Source organism: Lissotriton vulgaris, chromosome 11 (assembly GCF_964263255.1).
Source record: "Lissotriton vulgaris chromosome 11, aLisVul1.2, whole genome shotgun sequence".
Taxonomy (NCBI): Eukaryota; Metazoa; Chordata; class Amphibia; order Caudata; family Salamandridae; genus Lissotriton; species Lissotriton vulgaris.
The window spans coordinates 28,682,574-28,698,052 of NC_141699.1; the positions used below are offsets into that span (position 1 = coordinate 28,682,574).

Genomic DNA, 15,479 nt, shown 5'->3' on the forward strand with positions numbered 1-15,479 from the left:
GTTAGGAATTGCAGTTCACACTTATGTAACAGCTCAAAAGGGAGTCCACGAGTCTTGTAAGGACCACATTTAGGTTCCATACTGGAGCAGGTGATAACCTAGGTGGGATTATTCTCTTTAATCCTTCCATAATGCTTTTATTGCAGGTACTCTAAAGAGAGATAGATGTCTATTTTGTAAATACGCTGCAATTGCTGCTAGATGCAGGCGTATGGAAGAATAAGCCTAATTGGATCTTTGTAAATGTAGAAGGTAGCAAATGAAATTTTGGATGGAAACATTCAGAGGATCAATGTGATTGTTGTTACAGTATATTGCAAACCGTTTCCACTTAGCAGCATAGCATGCTCTGGTAGTGGGTCTTCTAGCTTTTTAAATTATATTCATACAGTCTGGTGGTACGTTTAACTAACCAAACTCTAGGACTTCAGGAGCCAGATAGCCAAATTCGGTTGGCTTGGTTCTGGGTGCCTTATTTCTCCATGGTTCTGTGTTAACAGGGATGGCTGGCGTGACCCGTAATTTCTGTTGTGGAACCAGTGAGAGATCTAGTAGTGTGGTGAACCACGGCTGACGTGCCCATGTGAGAGCCACTAGTATTAGTTTGAGAGACTGTTGTCTGAGCTTGCGTACTACTAGTGGAATGAGTGGGAGAGGCGGAAAAGGGTACGCCAATCTGCCTGACCAGTTCACCCATATTGCATTCCCCTCCGACCGTGGGTGTGGAAACCTGGCGGCGAAGTTAGGGCATTTTGAGTTCTCGTGGGTGGCAAACAGGTCTATTTGTGGATGCCCCTACATTTGGAAGAATGGTTGAAGAACTTGTGGGTGCAACTCCCATTCGTGAATCTGTTGTGACTGGAGACTCAACAGATCTGCTATCTGGTTGTGAATCCCTGGAAGGTGTTCTACAGTCAGATGTATGTTTTGAGGGATGGCCCATCTCCAAATGTTCTGTGCAAGCTGGGACAGTTGCAGAGTGTGTCCCCCCCTGTTTTTGTATATAATACATGGCTGTCATATTGTCCGTCCGGACTAGGACAGCTTTGTTTTGGATTTGTACTTGAAATGTTTTGAGTGCTAGGAAAATTGCTAGCAACTCTAAATGGTTGATGTGGAACTGTTTCTGTTGATTGTTCCACTGACCTTGTGTGGTATAATGCAAGAGATTGGCTCCTAATCCTGTGAGGGATGCATCTGTCGTGAGCAAAATCTGTGGAATAAGATCTAGAAACGGCCGTCCCTTTGTCAAGTTTTTGGTGTTGCACCATTGCAAAGAGCGATATTTACGGCTGTCTACCAACACCAGGTCTGTGAGCTGACCTTGAGCCTGATCCCACTGTTGTGCTAGACATTCTTGTAGTGGGCGCATTTGCAGGCTTGCGTGAGGAACTATAAAGATGCAAGACGCCATCATGCCTGTTAGTTTCATGAAAACTCTGGCTTGGAAAGAGTGCTGGCATTGAAAAAGGGAGACTAAGTTCTGAATACTTTGAATCCTGGCTAGACTGGGATACGCTAGAGCTATAGATGTGTTTATAGTAGCTCCTAGATATTGATGAACGTGTGAAGGCTCTAGGTGCGACTTGGTGTAGTTTATCGTAAACCCCAAGTTGTGCAGTGTTTCAATTGTTTGTTTTGTGTGTTGTGCACACTGATAGAACGATTTTGCTTTTCTGAGCCAGTCGTCTAGGTAGGGGAAGACATGTATTGCAAATGCTACTTACCAGTATGCATCTGTTCTTGGCATGTAGGGCTGCTGACATTCATGTCTGTGCATAGATCGCCGCCTAGTGTTGGGTCCGGATGATTGCACATTGTTGTCCTGGAAGAGTCTTCGAAGTATCACGAGATAGGTGGCTCCTCCCCTGGACTACAGTGCGCATGGGCATCGCCTCCATCCCCAGATTGTTTTTAGCCATTGTGGCCGAGATGGAGTGAACTATGTGAGTGATGACCATGCTATGAGCATATATATGAATACTGCAGCTGCTACAGGCGCCGGGGAGGAGGGCGGGCGATATGAATGTCAGCAGCCCTACATGCCAAGAACAGATGCATACTGGTAAGTAGCATTTGCAGTTCGAGGCATGTGGGCTGCTGAATTTATATCTGTGCATAGAATACATAGCAGTCCTCCTATTATTGGCGGCCGCCCGTGCCAGCTGCAGCAGTTTGGAAAAGTGTTTTGAGAACAGCCTGACCAACAGCTGCCTGCTGTTTGGAGTGCACGTCTACACAATAATGTTTAGTAAATGTATGTGTGGTAGACCATGTGGCTGCTCTACATATATCCTCTAAGGGAATGTTCCCAAGGAAAGCCATAGAGGCCCCCAACTTTCTGGTGGAGTGGGCTCTTGGTGGAATTGTCAGAGTGCGTTTAGCCTTAGCGTAACAGATCTGAATACATTTCACTATCCACCTAGCGATACCAGCTTTGGAAATAGCGTTACCCTTATGGTGTGATGCAAAGGCAACGAAAAGCTGCTTAGTCGTTCGAAAATCCTTTGTCCTGTCAATGTAATACATTAGGGCTCTTAACGTCAAGGGTGTGGAGCATCCGCTCCGCCAGCGACTCAGGGTTTTGAAAAAACACTGGCAACTCAATTGTCTGGTTCATGTGGAATTGAGATACAACCTTGGGTAGAAATTTAGGGTTAGTGCGGAGCACCACCCTGTTAGCATGGACTTGGAAAAAAGGTTCTTGGATGGTGAGGGCCTGCAACTCACTAACCCTCCGTAGCGATGTAATTGCTACTAAGAAAGCCACTTTCCAAGTCAGAAACTGAAGCTCACAAGAGTGTAGTGGCTCGAAAGGAGGACCCATCAGCCTTGTAAGAACCACATGGAGGTTCCATTCTGGAGCTGGTGGTGTCCGTGGTGGAATGACCCTTTTGAGTCCTTCCAGAAATGCCTTGATAGCAGGAACCTTGAAAAGTGATGTGTTGCCTATTCTGGAGGTACGCGGCCATCGCAGACAGGTGAATGCGGATGGAAGAATACGCCAAATTGCATTGGTACAGATGGAACAGGTAACATATGATGTTCTGAATGGAAGCATCCAGCGGGTTAATGTCGTGGTTTGCACAATAAATGACAAACCGCTTCCATTTAGCCGCATAACATGCTCTAGTAGTGGGCTTTATTGCCTCCTGAATGATGTCCATGCACTCGGGGGGAAGATTGAGGTAGCCAAACTCTAGGACTTCAGGAGCCAGATCGCCAGGTTGAGCTGTTGCGGATCTGGGTGCTGAATGTCGCCACGGCTCTGCGTCAGAAGGCTGGGTGTGAGATGAAGCCTTTGATGCGGTACCACGGAAAGTTCCAGAAACGTGGTGTACCATGGTTGGCGAGCCCACGTTGGAGCAACCAGGATGAGAGTCATCGAGTGCTGCCTGAGCTTGCGTGCCACCAGCGGTATCAGAGGTGCAGGGGGAAAAGCGTACGCAAATCTGCCTGACCAGTTCATCCATATCGCATTGCCCTGCGATTGCGGGTGTGGGAACCTGGCGGCGAAGCTTTGGCATTTTGCGTTCTCCCTTGTGGCGAACAGGTCTATCTCTGGATGACCCCACTTTTGGAAGTACGGTTGGATTACTGATGGATGTATCTCCCACTCGTGCATTTGGTGGCTGTGCCTGCTGAGCAGGTCCGCCATCTGATTGTCTTTGCCTGGGAGATGTTCTGCCATCAGGAAAATGTTCCTTTGAATGGCCCACTTCCACATGCTCTGAGCCAGATGAGACAGCTGCGGAGAGTGTGTGCCTCCCTGTTTCTGAATGTAGTACATGGCCGTCATGTTGTCCGTCCGGATCAACACGACCTTGTTGCACAGATTTACTTTGAATGCCTTTAAGGCCATGAAGATCGCCATCAGTTCTAATACATTGATGTGCATCTTCCTTTGCTGTAGTGTCCATAGTCCCTGCACTGTGTAGTGGAGTACATGCGCTCCCCATCCCTGGAGAGAAGCGTCCGTTGTCAGGATAATCTGTGGCACAGGCTCTTGGAACGGTCGGCCCTTGCAAAGGTTTTGTGGATTCCACCAATGCAGAGAGTTGTACGCCCGACCGCTCACCAACACTAGGTCTGTTAGTTGCCCGTGAGCCTGAGTCCACTGACGTGCTAAGCACTCCTGAAGCGGACGCATATGTAACCTCGCGTGCGGGACAATGGAGATGCAGGAGGCCATCATGCCTATCAACTGCATGAACACCTTCGCTGGAAGCGAGTGCTGAGGTCTGAATAGTTGGATCAGCGTCTGAATACTGGCGACTCTCACTGAATTTGGCTGCGCAGTGGCTGCCAGAGTGTTTATTGTCGCGAACAGATACTGCCGTATGTGGGCGGGCTGGAGATGGGATTTTGGGTAATTCAGTGAGAATCCCAGATCGTGCAGGAGATGAATGGTGCGGGACACGTGGTCGGCGCACTGTTCCGACTTTGCCTGAATGAGCCACTCGTCCAGGTAGGGGTAGACGTGGATGTTTTGACGTCTTCGATGCGCCGCCACAGTCGCCAGGCACTTTGTAAAGACCCTGGGCGCTGTGGTGACCCCGAAAGGCAGAACCCTGAACTGGTAGTGCTGGTCTTGAATTGTAAACCTGAGGTACTTCCTGTGTGAAGGATGCAGGGGGATGTGAAAGTATGCATCCTTGAGATCCAGAGTAGCCAGGAAGTCCCCCTGCCGAAGCAGAGGGAGAACCTGCTGCAGCGTGAGCATATGAAAATGTTCTGACAGAATGTACCAGTTGAGGGGCCTGAGGTCCAGGATGGGCCTGAGGGATCCGTCCTTTTTGGGGATTAGAAAGTACAGAGAGTAAACCCCTGTTCCCCTTTCTTGCAGTGGAACGAGCTCTATTGCCCCTTTTTGCAGCATGACTTGTACCTCCTGCTGCAACAAGTGCAAGTGCTCGCCAGACATAGGACGGGTTCTTGGAGGTATGTTTGGTGGAGTGGAAGTGAGTTCCAGACAGTAACCGTATTGGATAAGAGATTTGACCCACCTGTCCGTGGTGATGGATTTCCACGCGGGCAGGAACTGCTGGAGTCTCCCCCCGACTGGTGTTGTGTGGTCGGGGGGCAGTGACAAGGCGTCACTGTTTGTTGGCGGTGGAGGACCTGGAGCTGTTATTTCCACGTCCTCTGCCTTTGACGTTGTTGCCCCGGTAACCACCTCTACCCTTGTTGGTGTAGGAGGTCTGGGTGTTGCTTTTATAGTATTGCGTGGATTGTGATGCCTGACCCCTTGAGGTGCCTCTTATTGGAGCGGCGAAAGGAACCACCCCGAAACTGCTGGGACTGCAGGGCCCCCATAGACTTAGCAGTGTCAGTGTCTCTTCATTTTTTCAAGGGTTGCATCCACTTCAGGCCCAAACAGGTGGTCTGGATTAACTGTTTGGCTTAAGATGGTGGTCTGTATGTCTGGTTTAAAGCCTGATATCCTAAGCCAAGCATGCCTACGCAGTAGCACGCTAGTGTTTATAGCTCTGGAGGCGGTATCAGCCACGTCCAGTGCGCACTTAATGGAAGCGTTGGTGATAAGCTTCCCCTCCTGAATTAACATTTCAGCTCCCTCTTTGTACTGAACAGGTAAGTGCTGTAGAAGTGTTTCTAGGGTGTCATAGTGTGCCCTATCGTAGCGTGCAAGTAGGGCTTGCGTGTTTGAAATGCGCCAAATATTAGCTGCCTGCGCCGCAATACGTTTTCCTGAGGCCTCAAAGATCTTCGATTCTTTGTCTGGGGGAGGAGCATCACCCGTGGTCTGCGAGTTTGCCCGCTTGCGTGCGTTGGATACAACTAAAGAGTCAAGTGGCAAGTGTCCTTTGATGTACGTTGGATCAGTGGGCGCTGCCTTGTATTTTTTGTCAATACGAGGATTGATGACTCGCGCCCAGGTGGGCTCCCTGAAAACCTCTGGCGCGTGCTTTAGCACTCCTTTGAGCATTGGCAATGTCTTGACAGTCTTTTCAGCCACCGAGAAAGTGTCAAACAGAAAATCGACATCCACTGGGTCCGCATGGAGGTAGACATCGTGATTGGCCGCAGCTCTCTCAATTAGAGCGTTGAAGGCCGCAGAGTCCTCTGTTGGGGAAGTTTTTGCAGCAAAAAGCTGCGGCTCCTGTCCTGACTGAGGGTCCTCAGGGTCGCCTCCAGCAGACCATGGCTCATTGACCTCCTCTGGATCCGAGTACGCTGGATAATTGTACTCCTCCTCCTCGTCTCCGTCACCCTCCCCAGCGTTAGAGTGAGTGGGTGAGAGTTTGAGGCCTTGTGGAGATGCAGGCTCCATAGGGGCAGAAGTACCCGCAGAGTCCAACTTCTTTTTAAGTGGAATACGAAAATGTTCCAACACTGGCTCCGGTGTGATCTTCCTTTTAAGGAGAGAGAGTTTGCCTGTGTTGGCGTCGATGACAACCTCTCGACGCTCTTCGTCAGCGAGTGGCTGGAGCCGAGGCTTCGGCACCACCAAAGATGCTTTAGGCGTGGACACCAGCTTCGAGGGCACCCCAGCCCCATGTTTCGGAGCGAAAGCCTTCGGCGTCGTCTTTGGCGGCAGCGTGAAGTGGATCGGCGTCTGCGCCTTCGCCGGTTTCTGTGGAGGCTTCGGCGCCACATCCTTCGGTTCGGGAGCCACTGCATCCTTCCGAATGCGTTGAAGGGACTCCGTGACCTTCTTGGTAAAGGACGGCGAGGGTTGGACCGTCTCGAGCGAGTCCGAGTCCTGATCCGGGTCAGTGATCAAAGGCACGGTCTTTGGAGCCGACACATCACCGCCCTTGGCTTTGTCGACCGGGATCGGCGCAGCCAGGGCTTTGGGGTCGTCCTGACGCTTCTTTGAGGCTTTTTTAGGGTCATCGACCTTCTTGGCGTCGACGCGGCCCTTCAGCGCGTCTACCATCTTCGGCGCCGACGCAGCCGCGTCAGGCGTCTTCGCCTTCGGTGTCTTCGGGTCGGCCATCTTGGCGTGGCTCTTCATCTCGGCGGCCATTTTGGACTTCGGCGCCGAGGCCTCTGGAGCCTTTGGTCCCACCAGTGCGACTTTCACTTTCGGTTTCGATACGGATGGTGCGGATCCTGATGGCTTCACTTTCGGTTTCTGTACCGGGAGTGGCGCATCTCTAATGTCCGTGGCCGGGCCCGGAGGCGGGGCCGTGGGACGAGTATTGAGGTCTTGGGTAAGGCCCGAAGGCGATCCCTCGACCTGGGCCTTATGCTGGGGTTCGGCCCCAGAGTCAATATGAGGATGCTCCTCTTCCGAGCTATCCTCCACGGTGGCAATGGCCCCGTCGTCGTCCCCTACCTCCTCGACGACTTCCTCGAACTCCTCATCTCCCGCGTCGTAGTTCTCATCGTCCAACGCTGGCTCAGAGTCCGAAACTTGTAGGACGGTGTCGTCTTCAACGTCTTCTTCAAAGATGTTGGCTGGAGGGGGTGCCGATAACTGGGCCTGCAGTCTCGCGGCCCGACGTAGCTTGAGAGTCTTCTTCGACCGGAACTTGGAGCAGGCCATACACCTGGCCTCGTCGTGGTCCTGCGACAAGCATCTGTTGCACACTGGGTGCACGTCGAGGTGCGAATACTTAGAGGCACACACCGGGCACCTCTTAAACGGAGTTCGTTCCATGTTGAAGTAGTCTGGAGCGTCGTGTAGGCCCGTCAGCGCCGACAGCACGCGGAAGGGCAGCAAGTGTTCGGAGCCGATAAATAAGCCAACCCGAACGATGGACAATACCGACGCGAGTCCTAAAGACCTTTTGGTCTCAAGTTAGGAAAGTTAAACAACTATCGATTCCGACAGAGGGAACCGAAACACATCCGAACCCAATGGCGGAAAAAAACAATCTGGGGATGGAGGCGATGCCCATGCGCACTGTAGTCCAGGGGAGGAGCCACCTATTTCGTGATACTTCGAAGACTCTTCCAGGACAACAATGTGCAATCATCCGGACCCAACACTAGGTGGCGATCTATGCACAGATATGAATTCAGCAGCCCACATGCCTCGAACTTCTTGTCTTCTGAGATGTGCTGCCACTACTGCTAAGCACTTTGTAAACACTCGTGGTGCTGTTGTGACCCCGAATGGAAGGACTTTGAACTGATAGTGTTGTCCTTGTATGACAAACCTTAAATACTTCCTTCGCGCAATGTATTGGAATGTGAAAGTAGGCGTCCTTTAGGTCTAGTGTGGACAGAAAGTCTCCCTGTTGTAGTAATGGGAGTACCTGTTGTAACGTGATCATGTGAAAATGATCTGATTGTATGTAGTGGTTGAGGGGCCTGAGATCGAGAATTGGTCCAAATGTCCCGTCCTTTTTTGGAATTAGGAAATACAGGGAGTAAACTCCTGTTCCTTGTTCCTCTTAACGGAACTACTTGAATAGCATCTTTTTGTAGAAGTGCTAAAACTTCCTGTTGAAGCAGAGTTATGTGTTCTGCAGACATTGGACGCTGCCTGGGTGGTAGGTTTGGGGGGGTTGCTGTGAGTTCTAGGCAGTAGCCATGTTGGATAATTTGTCTTACCCACCTGTCAGTTGTGATAGAGTTCCAGACAGGTAGGAACTGTGAAAGTCTGCCCCCCACAGGAGTGGAATGCTGTAGGCAGAGGGAAGTCACTGTTTAGGAGTGGAAGAAGAGCGGTTGTTGTTACTACCTCTACCTCTTCCCTTGTTATTGCCTCTGTATCCTCCTCTAAAACAGCTTTTATTAGAGGAGGTTTGTGTGTGCGTTTTAAAATGTGTCTGCGCCCGTCTGCTTGGAGCCTCCTCTATAAGAGGAGCGGCTAAAAGAATCTCTAGTTTGGGTGGATTGTAATGCCCCCATAGACTTAGCGGTGTCTGTGTCTTTCTTCATCTATTCTAGTGTATTATCTACTTCCGGCCCGAACAATTGGTTCTGATTGAAGGGCTGGTTCAGGATGGTAGTTTGTACTTATGGTTTAAAATCTGAAATGCGTAACCATGCGTGACGCCTGAGAATAACACTAGTGTTAAATGCTCTGGATGCTGTGGCAACTACATCTAGTGCGCATTTAATTGAGGCATTAGATATTAATTTGCCTTCCTGTAAAAGCTCTCCTGCCAGATCTTTGTGTTTATCTGGTAGGTGTTCCATTAACTTTTCTAGTTGATCGTAATGGGCTCTGTTGTAGCGCGAGAGTAAAGCTTGTGTATTTGCTATGCGCCGTATGTTTGTTGCTTGTGCAGTAATTGGTTTCCCTGACGCATCAATAATCTTGGATTCTTTGTCAGTCATTGGTAATATTTGGGTAGATCTTTGTGACTGTTCAAAAGTGTCTAAGAAGAAGTCTTCCTCAATGGCATCAGAGTGCATAGGAACCCCATGGTAAAGTGCAGCTCTGTTTTATAAATGATTAAACCCAAAATTATCCTCTGTAGGGGAAGGTTTTGTTGGGTAGTACTGAGGATCAGGGATGTCTGGTGCATGGTTTGGTGCAAAATGATATGTATCGTTATCCTTTGGATATTCTGTGTTGATATCCTCATCTAAAGGGTATGTATGTGGCTCTGGAACATCATCCCCCCCACCTAAATCATACTCCTCGTCAGTGTGGTGTGATGATGCAGGTGATTGAATAGGAGAAGTTAAAGGTTCAATATATGGAGTAATAGGAGGGGAAGAAGGTGGAGAGGAAGAAGGTGGAGAGGAAGGGTGCATTGGAGAAGTTGCAGTCCTTTCTGGCAACTGTCTGCTGGTCTTTTTTTTAATAAGCAATTGCTTCCACATGTCCAGTTTTTGGATTAATATGGACTTTTTTCTGTCTAGGATCTGGTCTTAACAGTTCTTCCTCTTCTATAATCTTCTTCGGCATCGATTTTTTCGGAGCCGATAGAGGTTGTCTAGTGTTTTTTGCCTTAGGAGGAGTAACTGAGTCCCGTGGCAATGTTTTCGGTGCCGAAGGTCGTTTAGTCTTATCTGGGGTCTTTGGTACCGATTTTGGAGGTTTCGGTGTGGAGACAGGTTTTGCTGGGCTTGTTGCGCCGGAAACTGGCTTCCCCTCTTAGTTTTTGGAACCAGAAGGTTTCGGAGTCGAAGCTTTCGGGTCTGGTACAGGTTTTGGCACCGATGTGTCTTTTGGTACGGGTGCTCAAGTGTCCTTGTCTTTGGGCACCGAAGGATGTTTTGTTTTCGGTGCCGACGAGTTCTCCGGTGTCGAAGGATGTTTCGGTGCCAATGGAGGAGGTGTAATTGGCACATGGTGTTTCTTCGGTGCCGAGGCGTTAAAGGGTAAATTTCGGTCTCGACTGGGCCCCATGGGCGGAGTGCTGACCGTTGCCTTTTGTTTGGATAGTGTCTGTCGTGCAGGGGCAAATGTACTCACGGGTTGTCGAGATGGAATCGAATCGTCCGAATCCTCTGCCCCCGATATAATTTAGTGATCAGGCGAGTCCTCTTCTGCGCCGAGTGGAGCCTCGTCCTCGGAGATATCTTCGATTGGATATTCGTTCTCCGAGACGTCTTCTTCGAAAAGCTCCTCCTCAAAGATGGCCCTCCGATCCCGGATGGTCTTCTTCGATCGGAAGGAGGCACAGGCTGTAAAGGTCGACTTGTCGTGTTCTGGCGAGAGACAGGTTACAAACCTCTTGATGGTCGCTATGAGGGAATTTTGCTCGACATACCGGGCATCTCTTGAATGGAGTTCTGTCCATGAGGCGTAGGCCTCACGGCGCCGATAGGCCCAACGGCCCGCGTCGACGCACCGGAATGTAGCTGGTGAAGTCGATAGTCTATTCGATGTTGAAAAAAGTTTGTTTAAAGTTTCTCGCTTCGAAAATGCAGAAAAGGCTTTTCTAGCCGGAGCGGAAAACTTTCATCCGAACCCAGTGGCGGAAAAAAACAATCTGAGGATGGAGTAGATGGCCATGCGCAGTATTGTCCAAGGGAGGAGTCCCCTATCTCGTGACTACAAAGACTTCTTCCAGAAAGACAACCTGCAATCATCCGAGCCCAACACCAGGTGGCTGTCTATTGCTAAGTGTAGGATCTGCAGCTCATATGCTTCGAAAATATATATATATATTATGTATATATGTTTCTTACTACTATTTTATGTACCGTGGGACTCACACTTCGATTACGGGGAATTATTCAGGCTTGTGAATCTATGAAAGACAGCCTAATACTGGAGAATTCAATGCTCCTCCACGAAACTTGAAGTCTCACCATCAGGCCCTGGCCAAGATGAACAGACCAAAAGGGTTAGAGCAGGAGACCTATCTTTATCCAAACTAGCAGCCGTCCACTGGAATGAACTTCCACTAGCTCTACGCCTAACTGACAAATACCTGTCCTTTAGGAAGAAATTAAAAACGTCCCAGTTACCTAGATAATAGTCAAAGCCACCTACCATCCCGGCCGACGCTCCAACCTGAAACTATTCACAACCGCACTCACACTATCAGGATACCCCTCGCCTAGCAATGTGACGTCCCTCGAGATGAATGTTGCACTTTACAAATACAATGTGCTCCAGGATCATGTGTAGTCATGAAAAGTCAGCGCTTGTGACTGTTAAGCAGCTTGTGAAGAAGAGGTTCAAGTAAAAGGAGGTGTATTTCTACAGACAAACAGACTAGACACAGTATGTCAAGTTATGACCCTCTTGCAACAAACATGGTAGAAGGCAAACCACGGAAAACACTGCATTTGATCAATAGTGAAAAATAATGTTGATCAGACATCCTCAGAAACGCCCAGCGTTCAATGCCTTGACATGAAACTAAAACCATGGTGACCTGAGAGGAGGTTTACAGGCCCAAGGAAGAGTTGCTGTGTCAAACACACCGGTCACTGCGTGACTATCTGCTATCTATAAATCAGCAGCCATTATAAACACATGCATAGGAAAGTAGTTCATGAAAACATGTTTGAATCCCAGTCTTACCTTCACCACATGGTTGCCTTGCAGGTGCAGTTACAATACGTTGCCTCCCACGTCCAACAAGTTCCCCTTCAGCTGGTGGTGGCTGCTGTTGTGGTGGCAGATGCTGTGTAGACCTAGGCCTTGGTGGACCAGGTTGAGGGATCTTTACATTGTAATTAAAAACGAAAAAAAGTCACATTGTGATTTGAAGAAAAGGATCAGAATACAGTCACCTACCCTAAACAAAATAAAGCAGCTAATACAATTACATACTAGTTGATTAATGGTTAGGATATAATTTAAAAAAGAATCAAGCAGTGGTAGTGAAATGAAAGGTAGGTAATCCTAATTCTCATCCAGGACAATCCTCAAAGTTGTTAGCACTTGAATGGTGTCAGCCACGAATGGGATCCCAAAGCAGTTGATTAATGCAAATGCTACTTACCAGTATGCATCTGTTCTTGGCATGTAGGGCTGCTGACATTCATATCTGTGCATAGATTGCCGCCTAGTGTTGGGTCCGGATGATTGCACATTGTTGTCCTGGAAGAGTCTTCGAAGTATCACGAGATAGGTGGCTCCTCCCCTGGACTACAGTGCGCATGGGCATCGACTCCATCCCCAGATTGTTTTTAGCCATTGTGGCCAAGATGGAGTGAAACTCAGTGAAAGATGACCATGCCATGAAATGTTATGTGAACCCTGCAGCTGCTACAGGCACCGGGGAGGAGGGCGGGCGATATGAATGTCAGCAGCCCTACATGCCAAGAACAGATGCATACTGGTAAGTAGCATTTGCAGTTCGAGGCATGTGGGCTGCTGAATTCATATCTGTGCATAGAATACATAGCAGTCCCTCCCTTAGCTGCGGCGGCCGCCCGTGCCAGCTGCAGCAGTTTGGAAAAGTGTTTTGAGAACAGCCTGCCCTACAGCTGCCTGATGTTTGGAGTGCACGTCTACACAGTAATGTTTAGTAAATGTATGTGTGGTAGACCATGTGGCTGCTCTACATATGTCCTCTAAGGGAATGTTTCCAAGGAAAGCCATAGAGGCCCCCAACTTTCTGGTGGAGTGGGCTCTTGGTGGAATGCTAAGAGTGCGCTTGGCCTTTGCATAGCAGATTTGAATACATTTCACGATCCACCTAGCAATACCAGCCTTGGAAATAGGGTTACCTTTGTGGTGTGGCGCAAAGGCGACAAAGAGTTGCTTAGTTTTTCTAAAATCCTTGGTCCTATCAATGTAATACATTAGGGCCCGTTTAACGTCAAGGGTGTGGAGCATTCGCTCCACCAGTGACTCTGGATTCTGAAAGAAAACCGGCAACTCAATGGTTTGGTTGATGTGGAACTGAGACACAACCTTGGGTAAAAATTTAGGGTTTGTGCGGAGCACCACCCTATTAGCATGAACTTGGAAGAAAGGCTCTTGGATTGTGAGGGCTTGCAGTTCGCTAACCCTCCGTAGCGATGTAATTGCTACAAGGAAAGCCACTTTCCAGGTTAAGAATTGAACCTCGCAGGAATGTAGAGGCTCAAAGGGAGGACCCATCAGTCTTGTAAGAACCACATTGAGGTTCCATTCAGGAGCTGGTGGAGTCCGTGGCGGAATGACTCTTTTGAGGCCTTCTAGAAATGCTTTGATGGCAGGCACCTTGAAAAGGGAAAGGTGCCGTCTATTTTGGAGGTATGCGGCCATCGCAGACAGGTGAAAGCGAATGGAAGTATATGCCAGATTACACTTGTATAGATGGAACAGGTAACAGATGTTCTGAATAGAAGCATCTAGTGGATCAATGTTGTGGTTTGTGCAATAGACGACAAACCGCTTCCATTTAGCCGCATAACAGGCTCTAGTAGTGGGCTTCCTAGCCTCCCGAATGATGTCCATGCAATTCGGAGGAAGGTTGAGGTAGCCAAACTCTAGGACTTCAGGAGCCAGATCGCCAGGTTGAGCTGTTGCGGATCTGGGTGCTGAATGTCGCCATGGCTCTGCGTCAGAAGGCTGGGTGCGAGACGAAGCTTTTGATGCGGTACCACGGAGAGTTCCAGAAACGTGGTGTACCATGGTTGGCGAGCCCACGTTGGAGCAACTAGGATGAGAGTCATCGAGTGCTGCCTGAGCTTGCGCGCCACCAGCGGTATCAGGGGTGCCGGGGGAAAAGCGTACGCAAATCTGCCTGACCAGTTCATCCACATCGCATTGCCCTGTGATTGCGGGTGTGGGAACTTGGCGGCGAAGCTTTGGCATTTTGAGTTCTCCCTGGTGGCGAACAGGTCGATCTCTGGATGACCCCACCTTTGGAAGTACGGTTGGAGTACTGATGGATGTATCTCCCACTCGTGCATTTGATGGCTGTGCCTGCTGAGCAGGTCCGCCATCTGATTGTCCTTGCCTGGAAGATGTTCTGCCATGAGGAAAATGTTCCTCTGAATGGCCCACTTCCACAAGCTCTGAGCCAGATGAGACAGATGCGGAGAGTGTGTGTGCCCCCCTGTTTCTGAATGTAGTACATGGCTGTCATGTTGTCCGTTCGGATCAACACTACCTTGTTGCACAGATGTACTTTGAACGCCTTTAAGGCCATGAAGATTGCCATCAGTTCCAGTACATTGATGTGCATCTTCCTTTGCTGTAGTGTCCATAGTCCCTGCACCGTGTATTGGAGTACATGCGCTCCCCAACCCTGGAGAGAAGCGTCCGTTGTCAGGATGATCTGCGGCACAGGCTCTTGAAACGGTCGGCCCTTGCAAAGGTTTCGTGGATTCCACCAATGCAGAGAGGTGTATGCCCGACCGCTCACCAACACTAGGTCTTTTAATTGCCCGTGAGCCTGAGTCCACTGACGTGCTAAGCACTCCTGAAGCGGACGCATATGTAGTCTCGCATGCGGGACTATGGAGATGCAGGAGGCCATCATGCCTATCAACTGCATGAACACTCTGGCTGGAAGCGAGTGTTGAGGTCTGAATCTTTGGATCAGCGACTGAATGCTGTTGACTCTCACTGAATTCGGCTGCGCAGTGGCCGCCAGAGTGTTTATAGTCGCACCCAGATACTGCAGTATGTGGGCGGGCTGGAGATGTGACTTTGGATAATTCAGTGAGAAACCCAGATCGTGCAGAAGGGGAATGGTGTGGGACACGTGGTCGGCGCACTGCTGGGCCGACTTTGCTTGAATGAGCCAGTCGTCCAGATAGGGGTAGGCGTGGATGTTTTGACGTCTTAGATGCGCTGCCACCGTCGCCAGGCACTTTGTGAAGACCCTCGGCGCTGTGGTGACCCCAAAAGGCAAAACCTTGAACTGGTAGTGCTGGTTTTGAATGGTGAATCTGAGGTACTTTCTGTGTGAAGGATGCAGTGGAATATGAAAGTACGCATCCTTGAGGTCTAGAGTTGCCAGGAAGTCCCCTTGCCGAAGCAGTGGGAGAACCTGCTGCAGCGTGAGCATATGGAAATGTTCCGACAGAATGTAAAAGTTTAGAGGTCTGAGGTCTAAGATGGGCCTGAGGGATCCGTCCTTTTTTGGAATTAGAAAGTACAGGGAGTAAACTCCCGTACCTTGTTCTTGCAGGGGCACGAGCTCTATTGC

The 15,479-nt window shown here is 49.5% G+C and overlaps 1 protein-coding gene across 1 annotated transcript in view; it reads right to left on the bottom strand.

The window, feature by feature from the left end:
* Nucleotides 1-15,479, bottom strand: part of PIWIL1 (piwi like RNA-mediated gene silencing 1) — a 1,696,151-nt gene that overhangs the window by 1,459,489 nt on the left and 221,183 nt on the right. Inside the window, exon 3 of the mRNA XM_086942674.1 lies at nucleotides 11,909-12,050. Within this exon, the coding sequence (XP_086798800.1) occupies nucleotides 11,909-12,050 (142 nt within the window). The remainder of the gene's footprint in view (nucleotides 1-11,908; nucleotides 12,051-15,479) is intronic.